Source organism: Odocoileus virginianus, unplaced genomic scaffold (genome assembly GCF_023699985.2).
Source record: "Odocoileus virginianus isolate 20LAN1187 ecotype Illinois unplaced genomic scaffold, Ovbor_1.2 Unplaced_Contig_5, whole genome shotgun sequence".
NCBI lineage: Eukaryota > Metazoa > Chordata > Mammalia > Artiodactyla > Cervidae > Odocoileus > Odocoileus virginianus.
Window position 1 is genome coordinate 2,816,139 of NW_027224322.1, and position 21,089 is coordinate 2,837,227.

The 21,089-nt window shown below is 56.6% G+C and overlaps 1 protein-coding gene across 7 annotated transcripts in view; it reads right to left on the reverse strand.

Moving 5' to 3' along the window:
- Positions 1-1,319: 1,319 nt before the first annotated feature.
- PASK (PAS domain containing serine/threonine kinase) overlaps positions 1,320-21,089 on the reverse strand; it is a 35,839-nt gene continuing 16,069 nt past the window's right edge. For 6 of the 7 annotated variants that reach the window (XM_070463658.1, XM_070463656.1, XM_070463655.1 and 3 more), the window contains 10 exons: positions 16,990-17,113; positions 13,926-15,211; positions 12,619-12,800; positions 12,065-12,232; positions 10,009-10,134; positions 9,784-9,918; positions 6,336-6,535; positions 4,295-4,428; positions 2,451-2,597; positions 1,320-1,891 (listed from right to left, as the gene is read on the reverse strand). In XM_070463658.1, the coding sequence (XP_070319759.1) occupies positions 1,737-1,891; positions 2,451-2,597; positions 4,295-4,428; positions 6,336-6,535; positions 9,784-9,918; positions 10,009-10,134; positions 12,065-12,232; positions 12,619-12,800; positions 13,926-15,211; positions 16,990-17,113 (2,657 nt within the window). In that variant the 3' untranslated portion in view covers positions 1,320-1,736. The remainder of the gene's footprint in view (positions 1,892-2,450; positions 2,598-4,294; positions 4,429-6,335; positions 6,536-9,783; positions 9,919-10,008; positions 10,135-12,064; positions 12,233-12,618; positions 12,801-13,925; positions 15,212-16,989; positions 17,114-21,089) is intronic. The other variant, XM_070463659.1, reaches the window with a different exon arrangement.

A 21,089-nucleotide genomic window follows, 5' to 3' on the forward strand; every position in this document is an offset into this window, starting at 1 on the left:
ACACTGTCAAAGTGTTCAGACTTTCCTCTGCCAACAAATCAGGTGAGTTTTAGTTATTTTTCTTAGACAGAACTAACAGTTCTTGGAGACCTAGAATTTTGCATTCTCACCCCATTGCACACCTGTCTGAAAAAAGCATTGTGTAACTTCTTCTGTATTATAAGCATCATAGAAACTACAAAGGAAAATATTTGGGTTTTTTTTTAACTTTGAAGAGTTCTTAGAATATCATAAGACTGATTTGATTCTGAAGAGTAAATGTCACTAACTTACTACAGACTTTGAAAAATACACTTCTAAAAGTCCTGCCTTTACTGTCCCTGCTGGACAAAGGAAGGGCCCTCGTCATCTCTTGAGATGTCAGAGACACTCAGGCAGCACTTCCTAAAGGGAAGGGATGGTGACATCCTATATCCCAAAAGTTGAGAATAAAATGAACTGTCATCAAGACAGCTGCATACTTCCTAAACGAACACTGGAAACTGGGCGCAGGATTACACCAGAGGCAGGCTGGTCCTGAGCATCTTCTTGGTCCTCTGGGCAGGAGCCTCGGCCCTGGCAGAGAGTGAGGACATATGGAGAAAGGGGTACTGGGACCTTGAGTTAGGTTTTGTTTCCTCCCTGCTATTTGAGCAGGGGGGGAAATGAAAGGTTTCCTTCTAACCCCAACTGCTCTCTCTCCTCCAAAACATATACAAAATAGAGGCTGAATTTCAGATTAGGGTGGATTGGAGCCTAGAGGGAAGGAGTCATCTGAGTGTGTGAGAGCTGCACTGGGACCCGATCGGGACTGGGAGAGGGACCCTCAGGGCCGGATGCCCCCACATAGCCACGGGGTAGGGGAGATACCCCCCCCCACATGGTCACAGGGGGCTCCCTGGGGTCAGACACCCCCACATAGTCACGGGGTACGGAGACAACCTCCCACAGTCATGGGTCGGGGCTCCCTGGGGCCAGACACCCCCACATAGTCACGAGTGGGAGGTCCCTGGGGCTGGATACCTCTGCATAATCATGGGGTGCTGAGGTGCTGGGAGGAGGTGTGGTGGACAGCAGAGCAGAGATAGATGATGGGCCAGCCCTGCTGAGCTCTGCACAAGGAGAAGGGGATGGCTGACACACCACGCCCTACAGTCTCCTTAGACTGGGCAAGCTTCAGAGACTTGCTGGGTGCACCCACAGGAGGGAACCCCAAGCTGACCAAGGCGGAACCTCTCTCCAGCTGTGGCACGTGGAGACACACAAATAGAAAAATAAGGAAATGAAGTGCTTCCCATACAAGCACTGCAGAAGAATTCACGTGGTCCAAGTCAGGGTAATTGTTGACTAATAAAACTGCTTTAATTTGGAAAACATTCAAGGAAATAAATTAAAAACAGTTTGGTCATTTGGCGAACAGTTCTCCACACTCCATGTATCAGACAAGCATACACCAAGTCAGAGGAAACAGAAACGCAGGCACATATACAAAAGTACAAAGAGAATTAGAAGCCTCTTATATAACTTTTGGAAATTCACAAATGAAAAGCCCTTTAATAGTACAAAACTCAAACACTAGAATGTTTTGTTTTTTCAAGGCCATGAAAAAAAATGAATTCCAAGTCTATTTTGTAAACCTAAAATAGTACAGCATCACTGGCTTTTGTTCTAACAGATGAGTTTCTAGAAAGTGAGCTTGGCCGAATTCTTGAGCACTCACTCTCTGAATGGGAGGGGCCTGAGAATGCCACGCCTCCCTAACCGAGTGCCGGAGAGCAGCAGGGAGCCGGGTCACCTGGCGCTCTGGGTCCTGCCCTGCTGCACGAGGGCCGGTGGGATTCCAGGGCCCGAGCGGCAGCACTCGGGCTCCTGCCATCCAGCTCCAGACCGACGGTGGACAGAGCTCTGCTCTCTGAAGGAAGAGAAAGGTAGGCTGCGTCAGCTGCCAGTGACACCGTTCTGAAACCCTTGGCTTCCCTCTGGAGGAATTCTGAAGAGCAGAAGGCACCAGAGGAACCCTGCAGAACCCACCCAGCATCGTTCGAGACTTGCTGGACTCCGCTGCTGTGCTGGAGCTGCACATCCAGAGCCACAGACACGGCCTCCTGAGCAGCGGGCCCCGGACGCACAGGGCCACCGCTGCCCATTGCGGGCCCCAGCTCCCTCACCGTCCGCTCTCCTCCTACCCTTCGGCCTGCTCTGACCATCGCCAGCGGCACTTCCCAAACCCTCTCCCTAGCCCTCCACCTCAATTGTGGGTTCGTCCTTGTCACGGGCTCCCATGGGCGTCGCCCACCTTCTAAGGCCCCAGGGGTGTTCAGGGGCCTCTGGAGTCCAGCTCACAGGCAGCAGGCTAGCCCTGGGCCCTCACCTTCATGTCCAGGGCAGCGCGGAGGAGGGAGCCCCCCACCCCCAGACCCAGGGAGCAGCCAAGACCCCCTCCCCCACGGGGCGCGGGCTGCACCGCTCACCTGGCTTGTTTACCCGACACACCTCCTCCCAGGTGTAGTCTGCCAGGTTCACGGGCTGCGTCACCCAGGGGTCTGTCACCAGCTTCTCCAAGGTGGTGCGCTGCTCGGGCACAGGCTGCAGCAGCCCAGACATGAGGTTCATGAGGTCTGGGGTCAGAAAGGCCTGTGGTCAGAGGGCTGGCGGTGGCCCGGGCTGGGAGTGGGTGGTGCGCTTAACGAGTGCAGGGCCTGGGCTGAGTGGACAGGAGGGGCCTGGACCCCCACTTCTGACCAGCACCGCAGGGCTTCTGGAAGGCAGGGTCCCCGGCTATGCTTCCGGAAGGGCTACGGGACGTGTGTGTGGCCCCAAAATGATAGCGCTGGAGCTCCCAAGCCACTCATTACAGCAGCATGCGGCAGCCCTGACGTGCGCTGCCCTCTGGGGCTCTGGGGACACACAGCTGTGGACACAGGGATAGTGTGACAGGGCAGGGGAGGTAGGTGGCCAGCCGCGGAACCCCGGTCTCTCCCCACAGGAAGGGAGCACAAGCGCTGAGAAGAGCCCCAGCCTTGAGTCTGGATCTGGTTCCCATTTTCTTTAACAGTGTGGGTGTCACCTCAACCAGGGCCACTCCAGACCTCAGTGCCCGGGTGAGTGTTCTGAGAGTCCAGGGGGCAGAATTTGGAGCAGCCCACTCCCCCCCTCAATGCAGGTGGAGCAGCACCCTCCCCAGCCCCAGGATGGAGCAGACCCCCACGGTGGGGCAGCCCTAGAAGGTGCAGCAGCCCCCCCCAGAGTAGAGCAGCCCCCCAAGCCCCGCCCCAGGGTGGAGCAGCCCACTCCCACCCACTGAGGGTGGAGCAGCCCCTCAGAGTAGAGCAGCCCCCCCAGGGTGGGACAGCCCCGGAAGGTGCAGCATGAGGCTGCTAGAGCCCCGCTATCACGGGGATCCAGAACGTTAGGAAAGCTCTACAATTCTTCCAGGCCGCTCTAGACTGAACTGTGCCCCCTGCAGATTCCCAGTGTGATGACACTAGGAAGTGGGGCCTTTGGGAGGTGAAGGAGTTCAGATGAGGTTGTGCGCCTGCCCCCCGCCCCCAACACACACAGCATCAGTGCTTATCAGCAGAAGCACCAGAGGGCCTGCCCTCTCCTGTCTCTGCCCCGTGAGGACACAGGAAGAAACAGCTGTCTGTCTACCAGCCAGAATCCGCCAGCACCCTGACCTCAGGATCTCCGCCTCCAGAAATAAATGTCAGTGCTATAAACCTCAGCCTGTGATTTGCGGGCATGGCAGCCCGAGCGGACTGAGACTCAGGCCTCCAACCTGAGCGAAGAACCCAGGGAGAGGCCTGACGCCTAAGGGCGCCCGTCACCTCACCACCTGTGACAATGAATGATTACTCTGGGATCACATGTCGCAACTGGGAAACCTCAGAACCCCGGTCCGGCTCCCTGGAGCTCCTCCAGGCGTGGGTCTGAGGGGCCCATCCAGGCCCGCCAGCAGGGATCGGCACTGCAGGTGCAATGCCAACCTCGTAGCTCTGCGGGGAGCCAGCTCACAGGAGCTCCAGGTGGGAACCCTGGTTCCACATGAGGGGCTGGGGGCTCAAGTCCATCCTCCCCCTCCCCATGGCCATGGTCAGAGGCTGCTAACGTGTGTCCCTCAGAAGAGAGCCACTCTGGTCCAAACTTCCCTAAGATCAGTCGTGACATCTTAAAGTCACATCCAAATGGCCCTTGCATTCAGATCAAAGTCTAAGAGGAATAGAAGAGAGAGCGAGCCGGCTGTGCCTGTGTGGGCGATACAGCGCACTGCTCTGAGATGGGAGCCAGCCCAGGACGTCCACCCATGCGAGCTCACCTTCTGACACCAAGTACGGGGGGTTTATCGCAGCCTCCATGGTCTCCTCCAGCTCGCAGAAGGGGTTCTCCTCGAAGATCAGCGTGTACAGCGTGACCCCCATGGACCACATCTCCAGCTCCGGCCCCCGGTACCTGCCGGAGGAAGAGGAGGCACTCGGGGCACTGGGCCAGCCCCACACGAGAGCCAGGACCCTGCACATCACCCAAGAGCAGCTCCCAGTGAGAAGCACCACACTCCTTGACCATGTTCACCCCCCACCAGGCGCCCACCACCCTCTGGGGATCAGACGAGCTGAGAGACCAAGTCAGGAGGTGGCAGGGGGCCGCACACAGTGTCCCCCGGGGGGCTTCCTGGAAGAGGAGGAGGGAAAACCTGGGAGTGCAGGCAGTGTGCAGGCCCCCAGGGACCTGGGGAGCCACGGCGGCTTCAGGGCAGGGTGGCCGGCCCTTCAGAAAAGAGCTGAAGGATGCCCGAGGTGAGACTGGCACAGTTGAGCCAGTAAGGATGAAGCAAGCCCACGGCAGCGGGAGGGAGGAGACGGTGGGGGCGGAGTCCAGGCGGCTGCCAGCTGGAGGAGGGGCCTTGGGGATGGCGCCCCAGGGTGATCTTCGTTCTCTTCTGTGCTTACAGACCCCCTCCTCCCAGCTACTGTTCTGGGCTCTGAGAGGCTGGCACCCTGCCAGCCGTCTACATGGTTCAACCCTAATGCCCACAGCAAACCAGCAGGATAAATGTTCTGCACAGAAAGGCCAGGCCCCGTGCTACCCAGCATGTTGGTCCCTCGGGTCTGGCCCCCAGAGCCCTGGGGAGCAGCTGTGTTCATCAGACAGGAGTGTAGCCACGGCAGCTGAGGGAGCCTGGTGAGCAGAGGCCCAGGGCAGAGCCTTCCGCCTTCCAGGGTCCACAGAGAGCCGGGGACGCCAGGAGGCAGGAACCGGGGGGCAGGGGGGCCAGGGGGCAAGCATGAGGACAGACCTCAGGGCAGTGAGAGGAGAGAAAATGCCAGAACAAGAAACTCAGACTTCAGTAGAAAGAGATTTCAAGGATTCTGGAGGCCGAGGAGAAAACTCCAGTAGAGCCTAGCAGGGGTCAGCACACCTGCCCAGAGCGCCGGTGACCAATGTAGGCTGGAGCTGCGTGGCCTCTGTGGACACTAATCCTCTTGGTCACGGCTGCACAAAAGCAGCCGCAGACACCTGTGAGCCCACAGCCGTGGCCCTGGGCCAACAGGACTGTCCTCATGACAGCAGTGGGGGCCGATCTTCTGCCCGGGGGTGGAAGGACGTGGAAACAAGAAGGGGGATCCACGCATCTCCAGAGTACATGCTAAAGAGGTACAGTGAAACACCCACAGTCAGACCTGCCTGGAGCTCAGCTCACATGGGTAAAGACCAGTTCCAGCACATGTGAACAAGACAGAAACCCACGCATTCGGGGCGGAAACGCTGAGCACATGCTCTACAACCCCTGAGTTTCGTCTTGTCCTTACCTCTCCTGAGCTCCCTGAGACCGGGCCCTGCCCTGGCCAGGCCCCCAGCACAGAGCTGGAAACCCAGCCCACGCCCACAGGACCCACTTCTCATCTCAGCAAGAGCAGGGGGCTACCCTGTGCCCAGCTGACGTGGAGGCGAGCCGGTCAGCGACAGCACAGGTCCTCTGCATTAGTGCTTCACGTCTCACACGGCCAGCCCGACCGTACATCACTGGACTAGACTGCTAGTGCTGGCATCAAAATAAACAAACCAACTAAAAATAATTCTCTTCATTCCTTTGAAGAATCCAAAATTTGGGGACTCTTTATCTTCTCTTATCTTTTGATTATATTGAACTCCAAACATAAAAGGTGAAAAGACAGTCTAATGAACCCCTGTACCCAACACCGGGGCTTCCTTTGACTGAGCTTCCTTTTCCTGCCCACTGACCTCCCAAAGCATACTCTAGCACTCGGCACCCTCATCACAAAGAGGCACAACCTGAAGCTGCTTCCCTCTGCTACCGCAGAAGGTGTGAGCACAGGCTGCCTGCCCGGGACACCTACGGGTTCCCCATGAGGACCTCAGGCGCGCAGTACTCGATCGTCCCGCAGAAGGTGTAGAAGAGCTTGCCCCGATCCAGGTAGGCGGCTGAGCCGAAGTCAATGAGCTTGATGGAGAAGTCCTCGGCGATGACAATGTTCTCGTCCTTGATGTCTCGGTGGAGGATGCTCTTGGAGCGCAGGTATACCACCGCCGACACCAGCTGGAATAGGGGCCACGGGCGTTGGTTAAAAGCTGACTCAAGAAGAATATGCATTTAAATTGAGGATTAACAAGAGAAAAAGATAAAGCAACAGCAAAGAAGAAAAAAACCTTCTCTAACTGATAACCAGCTGGGGGCAGGTCAGACTCTGGATGCCGCAGACAGGGGCTCTGAGCCGGAGGAGAGCTCCAGGCAGCGCTTGCTAAGGTGGCATGCACAGGCCCACAAGGCAGCACCCGGACCTGTAATCTGTCACTGGACCTGTAATCTCACTGTCATTGGACCTGTAATCTCATTGTCACTGGACCTGTAATCTCACTGTCACTGGACCTGTAATCTGTCATTGAACCTGTAATCTCACTGTCATTGTGATCACTGTTGTGATAAGGACACTTAACACAAGGCCTCAGAGAAAGAAAGAAAGTGAAGTCACTCAGTGAAGCTGACTCTGTGTGACCCCATGGACTGTAGCCCGCCAGGCTCCTCCATCCCTGGGATTCTCCAGGCAAGGATACTGGAGTGGGTTGCCATGCCATCCTCCAGGGGATCTTCCCGATCCAGGGATCGAACCCGGGCCTCCCACATTGCAGGCACTCTCTACCGTCTGAGCCACCAGGCCTGCCCCTCGGCAAATTCCCAGGAACACCAGGTGGCACCTCAGCTAGAGGGACCGCGTGCACGGCAGCTCTGCAGCACCCACTCCCCTGTGCCTGTGCCCTTCCAGGGACGCCCCACATAAACTCAGTTTCTAAGGTCTCGGTCTGTGTGCTACCAGTGACCTCCCCAGCAGACACTCACTCACCCCACGACAGGCAGAACCATCATCTAGGGAGGAAAGGCAGACGGCCGCAGAAGCCGCAGGACGCATGGTGGGTGCTTGAATGAGTGTGGGCTGGGTTGGGTGGGCAGTGATTTCCCCAGAGTTCATCAGGCAACTCGAGCAGGGCTGGGAGCAGAAGCCCAGCTTCCACGCTGCGACTTCCAGGCTCCGGCAGCTTCTCAAAGAGCAGCGCAGAGCGGAGCCATGCTTTCCCCAATGCATGCGGCCTTCCAGTGGTGCAGCCTCAAAGGAACTCCCCGGGAAACGGGCCAAGCGCATCAGTCTCCACTGTCTCTACTGCCAGAGGGTAGTTACTAGGATGTACTGCTGCCTGCCTGCACTGCACGTGCGGTGAGGCAAATCAACAGTAGCAGCACCTCAGTGAAGTTTGAGTAAAATTAGTATGACTTCTGACCCCACTCATAACTTGGACACCAGCTGTACCAACCGGCACAGGGATTTCAGGGACACAGTTAGTCATTCAGATCATTAGAGACAATTTTACATTTATAAATGAATATCTCTGAGTCAGAAGCAACAATTAATGGCAGACAAACTAGCTGAATTAATAACTTTAAATAAATAAAGAGGGCTTCTCCGATGGCTCACCAGATAAAGAATCTGCCTGCAATGCAGGAGACACAGGTTCAATCTCTGGGTTGGAAAGATCCCCTGGAGAAGGAAAAGGCAACCCACTCCAGTATTCTTGCCTGAAAAATTCCATGGACAGAGGAGCCTGGTGGGCTCCAGTCCAATGGGTTGCAAAGACTAACCACGAGCAAAGTAAGAGTTCTATTGGGTTGGCCAGAATAAATAAATGAACGTATATTTACATACACATACACGCAGACGTGTGCATGCCTGCACATCTGTGTACAGATCACGTGTGTGCCTGTGCACGTGTAACACTGCACAGATGTGCGCAAACACACAGATGTCTATTCTTACAGATTCACACACACACATACACACACTCACGTGTATGTACATACAGAGACACACACACATAGACATGTACTATCAGGCTCCAGGTGGGAAGCAGAAAGCACACGTTGCTCTCAATATGGACAACTTCTTCGAGGGTTATTAAGTACAAAGCAGTAACGAGCCGGAGCAGGACGAGAAGCTGCTCACCGCAGAGGAGAGCTGTGCTCCGAGCAGACGGGACCCAGGGCTGGAGGCGACGCGCACATGTACACGTGACTCTGTCGTCCTGTAGAACCCTGAGTCCATCACACTGCGCTCACTGCCATGTGGACTTGCGAGGGGCCGTGGAGACTCACTGCAGAGGCTAAATGGCATCGGACCCTCGAGTCCCCGGCTCAGCAGCCCTGAGTGAACAGCAGTCAGGTGGCAGCTGTGGGTACGTGACTGCACGTGCCATGTCACACGGAGACCTGTCTGCCACGAAGACTTCAGAAGCAAGCCTCCCGTCAAGTAAAGGGGATGCCTGTGTAACCTTCCAGAGCAGGAAGACGGGGAGAGGCGGCATTCTTTGGGCACAACTGTGATGACCAAAACTTACAAGTAGGTGCTTCAGAAATTTAATTTCAGAAATCCAGTAATTTCTGGGAGTTCATAGCTTTGAGGAAGAAATACCAGTTCATGGAAGCTGTTATTAGAAACCAAGTCAGCTCCAGGAAACCAAGAGCAAACCTGTGGACTGGTCACATCCCCCCACCCCGCACCCCCTGGTATCCCTCCACCTTTTCCAGGGAGCAAGGAATCGTCTGGAATGAAACTTCCACATTCCCCAAACTGAAGAACTGTTGTCTCCCCCAACCCATCCCACCCCAACATCCAATTTCTCTTTCACAGGACACCTTTCTACTTAGCTGGTTACTCTCCCTTTCCAAAAAATAACAAACAGACTAAGATCAATACACGGATAGACACGAAAGAAACCAAGACAAATACTCAGTGTAAACTGAGATGGCCAGAGCCACAGTCGTTGCAGGTTAATTAACTGGACAGCTACGTCTACTCAGCACTTCCCGTGCGCCTGACTTGGGGATGCTGCATGGGGGCCTCTGCACTCTCTGATTTAGCCCCAGCAGTCCTGTGAGATGCTGGCTCAAGTGAGGTCCATGTACAAATGAGCAGGGTCTCCCCGTGGTGGACAAGAATTCAGATCAGATGCACAGCCTGCAAGCCCAATCTAAGAGCTTCACTGGTTCCTCTTTGAGGCTGGGTGGGTATCATTTGGATATAAATACACTTTAATCTTCATCCCACATCCCCAGTCACCCCAGGGTGACGCCTGGCCTCACTCTTCCTCCCCAACCCCAACAACCTCACTCTCTACTTCAACAGTAGAATTCTCTTCTCGAAACACATGTCCCTACTTAGTAACATCCCCAAGCCGGAGGCCAGGTCCAGCATCACTAACCCTGGAGTCCTGGACCCAGGTGGCCGGACCCACTCTCACCTGTCGGAAGATGTAGCTCGCCAGGGGCTCGTCAAGGCTGGGATGGTGGTCAATGAATGCAAAGAGGTCCAGGCCAGAGCCGTGCTTCTCCATCACCAGCTGAAAGAAGCCTTGGTTCTCAAACACATCCAGGACCTGGAGAGAGAGAGAGGCGAGCTGGGTCTGGCCCTACTGGGACACCTCCAGGGCAGCGTGCTCGGGCGCGGATGTGAGACAGCACCCCACCTTGATGATGTTGGCGTGCTCCACCTTGCACAGGATGGCGATCTCTAAAGTGACCTTCCCAAGCTTGGGGTCCTCAATCCAACAGTCCTCCAAAACCTTCTCCTTCTTAATAAACTTCACCACCACCTACGAGAGAGACAGGGAATGTCACTGCAGCCCTTCCCACTGGCCCCCCAACAGCTGTGGAGCTTTCACCTCTACCCTAACCCCCACCTCCACCCCCATGAGTCCTGGGACGTGAAAGAAGAAACCTAATAACCACCGTCCAATGTGAGGGGGCCAGGAGCAAGTCAGCAGCCAGCCGGAAGTCCCAAGTGAACCTACACAACCTGCACAGTAGGAGGATGGGGGAAATGGAGGAACTGGGTGGGCTGATTGCAAGACCAGGCCCTGGAAGTCTTGGAGAGGGTGTTCCCTAGATACCCCACGTCACCCCGATTTCTTAACCAAGGACTGGATGTCCTGGCCAAGAAAATGAAACAAGAGGCCTGAGAACTGGAAAAAAATGAACAAAAATGTCACTCATGTTGGTTTTGAGAACTAATCAGAGAGTTCCACAGGATGGACGGACACAAGACAAATACATGGAAAAAGTGGTGTGGTGCAGCCACAAAAAAAGAAAGGAAGCCCACAGTGCCCGCTGGATTGCTGATCCAGACCAAGAATGAGATGACTGCCCTCAGGTAAATAAAGATGGCAACAGAAAGTTAAGATGAGTCAGCCAAGAGGCACGTGATGCCCAGAGCAGTGTGTTTAAGCCTCTAGGAGGTGTGAGCACACTCAGACAATTGCACACAGCACAGCGCTCAGTATTAAGTCACAGCTTAGAAACACACACTCAATCCAAGCCAGAAAAACAGCAAAGTTTACAGAAAGTACCAGAAAAGCAACATAAAGAAAATGGATACTTGATGAAAAACATGAGCAATTCTCTGGCAAGTCTGGTAAGGAGGAGAGAGTGTGCACACAAGAGTGAGGAGAGCAGGGGGAGCAGCTCTCGCCAGGAACACCTGCAGACGTGATGTCACGGCACCAGCCACCACCGGTGTCCCCAGCTCCACAGGCTCCACATGACTGACATGAAGAAAGGAAAAACACTCACCTACGCATGAATATAAATGAGAAAATCCCACATAAAAATGCTAGCAAGCCAGGAGGCTTCCCTGGTGTCCTGGGGCTAAGACTCTGCACTCCCAATGCAGGGGGCCCGGGTTTGATCCCTGGTCAGGGAACTAGATACCACATACCATGGCTAAAAGATCCCACATGCTGCAGCTAAGATCCAGAGCAATAACTATCGAAAAATATATATTAGCAAGCCAAGTTCAGCAATGCACTAAAAAATGTCACAAGGCAATAAAGGATTGAGTCTGCAAATAAAAGTTGACTGTGGTTATTCATATATTAATAAAAGAAACAAGAACATGATCATTGCAATAGATGCTGAAAAGTCATTAGACCTAAGTCAACATTTATTCCTTAAATTAAAAAAAATTGAACTTAAAATGAAATAGCCTCAAACAAAAAGTATCCATCGAGAAATGAAAGAGCCTCAAACAAAAGTCAAGAGATAAAAGGAGTCACCGGAGTGGGCAGAGGACCACCAGGAGGCTGGGTGGCATACCTGTTACTCCTCACGGCTCTGCAGTCCCAGTCAAGGTGACAGCAGGAAGGAAAAGAAGGCAATGAGATACGAATAATAGAGAAGGGGGCACAATCACCAGTGCCAGCAGAGGGAGAAACCAAACAGATCGACTGAAAAATCACTAAAACCAACACGACTTTGACACAGACGCCCCTGCTGTCCAGCCAAGCATGCAGCTGTGGCAGATTCCAGCAATGACGAGCAACGTGGCGACAGGTCCCACATGGGCCCTCCCAGGAAGCAGCGGGCCAGGCCTGGGATATCCAGGCGGCCTGGGGGTTTACAGGGACAGGCAGTATGGTCACCAAACGCCCCGGCAACTACAGGTGTACCCACAGTGGGACTGGGAGGGAGGGTGTGAGGTGCATCAGAGACACCCCCCAGCACCCCCACCCCTCAGGAGCCCAGTACCTCCTTATTCGCCTCCTTATCCACTGCCGTCCACACGAAGCCAAAGGCCCCGCTGCCGATCGGGCTGAGTGTGCTGTACTTAAGGGAGTACGCCCCCTCACAGGCTGCCAGCCCCTCCAGCTCCACGGCCTTGGGGGGCTCCTCAAACCAGGGTTTGGTTCCAAGCACCTGCGCCCACAAAGGCAAGTCTGAGGGACCACACGCAGCACGCTGAAGGGAGGGCAGCAGAGACAGCAGTGGCCCCCTGCCCGCAGCGGGCAGAGAGAGCAGCACCCACTGCCCCACCTGCTCCTCGGGCCCCTGGGGTCCCCAGCCAGAGACATGCTCTCTAGAGGGTATGCCCAGGGCCTGAATGTGCCAGTCCAAACTGGCGCTCACCCAGGCCCCACCGTGCACACGGAGCACGTGCAGACTTGAAAGCCCACGCGTGGCTCGCACCTCACCCAGGAGGCTGGACGGCAGTGTGGGGAGCCACAGAGCCTCTCCCGCCCCGGAGGACATGGGTGCTGACAGGATGGGCAGGTGGACAGCAGGTGCCGTCCACAGACACGCACCTCCCCCAGGCTGGCCACGGACAGCTCGCAGGTGGAGTGGGCGGAGCTGGGCAGGCTGGCCAGCAGCAGGCGGCTGCGCAGGGCTGAGTCCAGGCGGCTGTGCAGCAGGTCCTTCACCAGCCAGCAGCAGAAGAGGGTGGCTGGGCCCTGGAGCTCCACGCGCCGCACCTCAAACTGCACACCTGCGGAGGGCGGCGAGACCGGACCCCTGCTGAGCCCCACAGCCGCGTGCGGCCTCCACGCAGGGCAGCCACGCGGGCAGGGCCCCCAAACCCGCAGAAGGGCACGGCTGAGGCCGGCGGCCACACCTCCCCGGCGCGGGGCCAGGGGCCGGCCCGTCCACCAGGGCAGCCGGAGGCCAAGCGGCTCAGGGGAGACCCACCACTAGCAACCAACACAGATGAGCCTGGAGAAGCTGCCCCAGCATCCTCCAAAGTCTGGCTGGGGAGCCACGCACACAGGTGCCACCCCGCTGCACACACTGTGCACACCACAGCACACCACCGGGCACAGGTGTGTGCGGACACAGCCTCCTGGGGACACAGCAAAGCAAACGTGCCTAGCTTCTTCCTGGCAGGGGGTTTACAGGTTATTTTCTTTTTTTTAGTCTTTTATTTCTAGTATTTCTGCAAATAACATATATCACTCATAAAATTTTTTTTAAGGTTAGGAAAAAAGCCCTGTAGTCAACACTAGGAAATTGGCAATGAGGAAAACAACTGGTTGAAATACAGCACCGCTGGAAAATTAGGAAAATAAAAAGAGAAAAGCTAAAGGGCTGACCACCACCCCCCAGAGCAGAGGTTCCAAGAAGGGCAGCCTCCTTGCACACAGAACACGTGCAGACTTGAAATCCCACATGTGGCTAGAACCTCACCCAGAATGTCACAAGACCATGTGGAGAGCCACAAAGAGGCTCTCCCCACCCCGGAGGACTCAAGGCACTGCCAGGAGGGTGGGCTCGGTCCTCACCCAGACCTGGCTGTCCCTGAACCCCGACAGCCTGTGGAGATCCGAGCCCCACCCTCCCCTCCCGGCGGGACTGCTGCACTGCACAGAGCGGCCGGGACCCCTGACTACCCCCGCCAGCACACGTACTTGTAGTCCTAACTTTCAAGAGGCATGCTATAACTTCAAGTTCTTCTCTTAATATAATTCATCATTTCTGCCAAACTATTCCGGGGTGAAGCCCCCCGAGACACCAGGATGAGGAGCCCCCCACCCCACAGAGCCCACTCTCAGGGCAGCAGGGCAGCAGAAGACCAGGCCCCCCGCCCGCCCCGCCCGCCCCACCCGCCCGCACATACTCAGCTGCGAACCGTCCCGGTGGTAGCAGCTCCCCGTGTAGGTGCCCTCCTGGATCTCCGGCTGCAGGTCGGCCACCCTAAGGGGTGCAGGGCCGGGGTCCTCGGCTCTCACGGGCGTGGAGGTGACCTGGAGGCTCAGCCCGGGCGCCTCCAATAGGCAGTCATCCTCAGGGCCGGCTCCCGGCACTTGAGAGATGCAGCTCGGGCTGTCGCGGCCATTCGCATCCTGGTGCTCGGAGGACACCAGACAGGTCTGGGACAGCTCTGTCTCCTCTAAGCCCAGGCGGCTCTCGCGGAAGCGCCGGCCCCCACCCAGATCAACACAGGTGCCGGTCAGCAGCAGCAGCTCCCGGTCATCCAGCATGTCCGACCGCTGCCTGTGCAGGGCACCCACGTCTGCGTCAGAGCCCACCATGGAAGGCGAGGGCACGCCCCCAAGTTCAGATGTGGCGCACGAACAGTTGGAAGAAGTTCGGTCTGTCCAGTCCCTGAAAACAAGCTCCTTAAGGTTCCAGGAAAACGAATTCTCACCAGCCTCTGGGGCCTCCACAGCCTCCAGGGCACCGGGCAGGTCGGTGGCCAGGGCGTAGCAGGCCGAGGAGCTGCCCGAGCGGCCACCCCGTGGGTCTATGGCTCTCAGGTCCGACAAGGATGCAGGGGCGGAAGGCGGGGACTGCCCCATCAGGACCAGCTCAGCGTAGGAGACGCCCCTAGGCCCCGAGAAGCTCGAGGCGGAGAGCTGCTCCTTTATCAGGCACGTGTTCAGCTCCTCTCTGTCCTGCTGCATGCCCAGCCAGGGCTCGTCCAAAGGCGGGGTCGAGAACAGGAGCTGCAGTGTCCCTGGGGGGCTGGGGGCTGAGGGCGGGCTTCCTGGCAGCATGCTCTGCTCCCCCTGGGGACCCTGCCCGGCCAGGCAACCCTCGGTGTGGGGTGCGGCAGTGGCGGCAGTGTCAGGGCCCTGGTCTGAATCGCTGGTGCCGGCCCACCCCACCCGTACCTCCTGACACGGGTCCCGAGACTCATCCCCACCACTCCTGTCTGCACCCAGGGTGGCAGCTTCCAAGTCTTCCTGGGAAGCAGACGGCTTTGTGTCCCCCAGGTCAGACTGACTCCCCCGCTGAAGGCCCCGGCTGAGGCGCTCTGCTCTCGCCGGCTGCTCTTGCTCTGAGACGGAACGCTGCTGGCCCTCGGGTGACGACGAGCGGCTGCGGGCGGATGGGCCTCCCTCAGGCACATCTCGCAGGCACTCAGGCGGTGACCGGCTTCCTCCTGGGATGCTGTCCCCCCTGCGGGTTGTGACATGGGACGACACAGTCACTTAGGAGCCACAGAGATCACACGGACTCCCCCTCCACCAGAGTCAAGCACAAAGCGATGACAACCATGAACAGGACAGGAGAGAAGATGAACTTTCATAACAAAGTTAAAAAGTGAAACACCAAGTCACGCGTTCTCCAGGCAAATTCACACTTAGCAGTGACTCACCCAGGCACAGTCGGAGCGCTAGGACCCTGTGCTGAAAGCTGTGGTCCCCACGCTCACCATGCAGTGAGCAGGCCCCGACAAACAGCCAGGGGGTCAGGCTCCCTATGCCCACGCAGCAGGAGATATGGGGAGAAAGGGGAGGAATCATGACGGCTACAAACACCACCAGATCTACAGCACAGAGCGGGAGGGCAAGAGGAGTCAGGGCTGGGAGAGCCGGGCACGGGGTCCTGGAAGCCAGAGCACAGAGCCCCCAGCATGCTGGGGACGAGGACCACAGAGGAAGAGGCCGCCGCAGTGACTGCAGTGACCGCTTTGCAGGTTACTGCAAAGCCACGGATGGGGTCCACCCCGGCCACTAACACCCTGGCCACTAACACTAACGGCACAGTGCTAGGCGCCGCCCCGGGTCGGCCCAGGCCAGACAACAGCCCCGGGAGCAACAGAAAGTGGCGCTGCCCAGCCTGGCTGGGGGACAGGCGTGCAGCAATGGGTAAACATTGCAGCAGAGGGCTAAGAAGAGGCACTGAGAGGCAGGCCCCGCTCGAGGACCGCCGCAGGGGAGGCGGCTGTGAGCGGAGTTCCGAGGACCTGTAGGACTCTCTAGGGGAACCGAGGGGCGATGGGCCCTCCCCTCCTCACCCCGTGCATGTGAGCGCTCAGCAAGGACTGATGGGGTCATGCTGCTCCAACCACCGAAGCCAAGCCGGAAGTCAGGGATTGACGCAAACAGCAGGGGCTGCGTCCACGAGCCGTGGGCCATGTGAGGAGCAGGCTTGCTCCGGGGATGCACGGTGCCTCCAGCACGTGCACACTTTAGGAGGGCATATGCAGGGCAGCCTGTCTGTGTAGCAAGGGCTCGATCTCAAGGGCATGGGGAGGTGGTCTGGAAGGAGGTCACGGCTGGGAGAGTTGGGGGACTTTTGCTGTTCACCATTATTCCTCAGTAGTTAAACACACACATTCACGTAGCACGTGTTTAAAACATCATTTCAAGAAAACTAGAAAACTGTGTGGTGTCGATAAATCTCACACAACGGAGAGCTAAAGAAGCCAGAAACAAGGACGTGCTTCTGGTCCGGTTCAGGACAGGCACTGCTGACTTGTGTCCTGACCCCAGGGCAGCGAGGGACGCCGAACGGAGCGGAAGCAGCCCCTCCCGGGGGAGAGGAGAAAGGCCCACCGAGGTTAGCGTGTTACTGTACACTCAATCTCAAAGTGATTTTCAAAATGAGAAACTGGTGGAAAACACACCAAAACGCTGCACACAACAGGACTGATAACTGAACAAGTGGACGTGTCTAACTTTCCTAAGTTTTCCAAAATGAACCCTTCTCGTCTAAATAGAATACTGTGTTATTTAAAAACACACAGCAAACAGAGTCAAGAGATTTTTGAAACGAGGAAGTTATGCTTGGACCAGTTCCCTGGATCCTGCCTAAATGCTTCCTTACCCGTAAAACAGGCCGGCGACACGGCAGCAGCACGGCCATCCAGGGGCGCCGGTGTCACCACTGTCATCACATGCAGAGCACCCTCCCCCTTCCATGTGCACCTGCCCCTCCCTTGGAGGACTTACCCTGGAGGGGACGGTGCCGGCGGGGAGGCAGGCAGGGAGCCCCTGGGGTCTGTGGGGACCGGGGCTATAAGGGATGTGTCCTGGCTCTCCGCTGGCTTTGGGGTCTCGGTGTCCACCTTTGGATCTGGCAAAAAAAGAGTGTTTCCCACTGGCTGGCGCATCCCACTGAAAACCACCTCCTGTCCGCTGAGTGGGGGCCTGACCTGACCTCAGAAATGCTGCCAGGCCCACGTCCTCAGTGCAGCCCTGGCTCCCAGCCCAGGCCTTGGGCCCCTCAGTGCTGACAGCCCCCAGGAGCTCCACTCTCTGATGCCGGGGGAGAACCAGAGGCCTGTGACCTAAGCCTGCTCCTCTCCTCGGGGCCTCTGGCCTCCCCGCCATGCCTGGCCTGCTCCCTTTCCCAGAAGCCCTGCTCCTTCAGGCCTGGGGACCCAGAAGGCACAGGCTCCCCGGCTCTGCTTTCCTTCTGGAGCATGGTGTCTTCTCCGCCTCATGCCTGCACATGCATCACCTGGATCTGCCCAGGCTCCAGAGGCCAGATAGAGTGCCAGCCTACAGCAGGGCAAGGCCACCACAATAACCAGGGTGGCAGGGGCACGACTGTGCAATGCCCACAGGCCCACCCTGGAGACCAGGAGGGCAGAGGTAATGTGATGCCGCCCACCCAATTTCCTACAAAGAACGTGAATTACACACACACACTGAAAGAACTTAGATTCTAGAAAAAGAGAAAAGGGAATGTAATAATGACAGAGAAAAATAAACTTGAAAAAAGAGTCTTTGCAGATAGAAAAATCCAGATACAACGAAGGAAACCTCATGTTAAGAAAAGGGGCCATTCAAAGAGAGTCAGTAGCCTGACAAGGCATCTTTTAAAAACTGAACACCAGGGACATCCCTGGTGTCCAATGGAGAAAAATCTGCACTTCCAATGCAGGGGACATGGGTTTGATCCCTGGTCATGGAAACAAAGATCCACATGCCATAGACACACTAAGGCCACACACCACAACTACTGCGCTTGCACAGGCTGGGGCCAGTGTGGCACGAGAAGGGAGGCCGTACACCACAAAGAGATCCTACATGACATGGGAAACACTTCAAACACTGCAATCAAGGCCCGACACACACCATCTGACAGCGAGCACTCATGTCCTGTCAGGGACCACACAGTCACATCTGAGGCCGACACACACCATCTGACAGGGAGCACTCACGCCCTGTCAGACACCACACAGTCACATCTAGGGCCTGACACACACCATCAGACAGTAAGCACTCACGTCCTGTCAGGGACCACACAGTCACATCTGAGGCCGACACACACCATCTGACAGTGAGCACTCACGTCCTGTCAGGCACCACACAGTCACATGAGGCCCGACACACACCATCTGACAGCGAGCACTCACGTCCTGTCAGACACCACACAGTCACATCTAAGGCCCGACACACACCATCTGACAGCGAGCACTCACATCCTGTCAGGCACCACACAGTCACATGAGGCCCGACACACACCATCTGATAGTGAGCACTCACGACCTGTCAGACACCACAGTCACATCTGAGGCATGACACACACCATCTGACAGTGAGCACTCACGTCCTGTCAGACGCCACAGTCACATGAGGCCCGACACACACCATCTGATAGTGAGCACTCACGACCTGTCAGACACCACAGTCACATCTGAGGCCCGACACACACCATCTGACAGTGAGCACTCACGTCCTGTCAGGCACCACACAGTCACATGAGGCCCGACACACACCATCTGATAGTGAGCACTCACGACCTGTCAGACACCACAGTCACATCTGAGGCCGACATACACCATCTGATAGTGAGCACTCACGACCTGTCAGACACCACAGTCACATGAGGCCCGACACACACCATCTGATAGTGAGCACTCACATCCTGTCAGACACCACACAGTCACATGAGGCCTGACACACACCATCTGACAGCGAGCACTCACGCCCTGTCAGACGCCACACAGTCACATCTGAGGCCCGACACACACCATCTGACAGCGAGCAGTCACGCCCTGTCAGGCACCACACAGTCACATCTAAGGCCAGACACACACCATCTGACAGCGAGCACTCATGTCCTGTCAGGCACCACACAGTCACATGAGGCCCGACACACACCATCTGATAGTGAGCACTCACGACCTGTCAGACACCACAGTCAATCCTAGGCATGACACACACCATCTGACAGCGAGCACTCACGCCCTGTCAGACACCACAGTCACATCTGAGGCCCGACACACCCCATCTGACAGGGAGCACTCATGCCCTGTCAGACACCACACAGTCACATCTAAGGCCTGACACAGACCATCTGACAGTGAGCACTCACGCCCTGTCAGGCACCACACAGTCACATCTGAGGCCTGACAAACACCATCTGACAGTGAGCACTCACGTCCTGTCAGGCACCACACAGTCACATCTGAGGCCCGACATACACCATCTGACAGCGAGCACTCACGCCCTGTCAGACACCACACAGTCACATCTGAGGCCTGACACGCACCATCTGACAGCGAGCACTCACGCCCTGTCAGGCACCACACAGTCACATCTGAGGCCTGACACGCACCACCTGACAGCGACCACTCACGTCCTGTCAGACACCACAGTCACATCTGAGGCCCGACACACACCATCTGACAGTGAGCACTCACGTCCTGTCAGACACCACACAGTCACATCTGAGGCTCGACACACACGATCTGACAGTGAGCACTCACGTCCTGTCAGACGCCACACACTCACATCTAAAGCCTGACACACCATCAGACAGTAAGAACTCACGTCCTGTCAGACACCACACAGTCACATCTAAGACCTGACACACACCATCTGACAGCGAGCACTCACGCCCTGTCAGACACCACAGTCAATCCTAGGCATGACACACACCATCTGACAGTGAGCACTCACGCCCTGTCAGACACCACACAGTCACATCTAAGGCCTGACACAGACCATCTGACAGCGAGCACTCACGCCCTGTCAGGCACCACACAGTCACATCTGAGGCCTGACACACACCATCTGACAGTGAGCACTCACGTCCTGTCAGGCACCACACAGTCACATCTGAGGCCCGACACACACCATCTGACAGCGAGCACTCACGCCCTGTCAGACACCACACAGTCACATCTGAGGCCCGACACACACCATCTGACAGCGAGCACTCACGCCCTGTCACACACCACAGTCACATCTGAGGCCTGACACAGACCATCTGACAACGAGCACTCACGTCCTGTCAGACACCACACAGTCACATCTGAGGCCCGACACACACCATCTGACAGCGAGCACTCACGCCCTGTCAGACACCACACAGTCACATCTGAGGCCTGACACACACCATCTGACAGTGAGCACTCACGCCCTGTCAGACGCCACAGTCACATGACGCCCGACACACACCATCTGATAGTGAGCACTCACATCCTGTCAGACACCACACAGTCACATCTGAGTCCTGACACACACCATCTGACAGTGAGCACTCACGCCCTGTCAGACACCACAGTCACATCTGAGGCCTGACACACACCATCTGATAGTGAGCACTCACACCCTGTCAGACGCCACACAGTCACATGAGGCCCGATATACATCATCTGACAGCGAGCACTCACGTCCTGTCAGACACCACACAGTCACATCTGAGGCCTGACACACACCATCTGACAGTGAGCACTCACGTCCTGTCAGACGCCACAGTCACATCTGAGGCCCGACACACACCATCTGATAGTGAGCACTCACGACCTGTCAGACACCACAGTCACATCTGAGGCCCGACACACACCATCTGATAGTGAGCACTCACATCCTGTCAGACACCACACAGTCACATGAGGCCTGACACACACCATCTGACAGTGAGCACTCACGTCCTGTCAGGCACCGCAGTCACATGAGGCCCAACACACACCATCTGACAGCAAGCACTCACGCCCTGTCAGACACCACACAGTCACATCTGAGGCCCGACACACACCATCTGACAGGGAGCACTCATGTCCTGTCAGACACCACACAGTCACATCTGAGGCCCG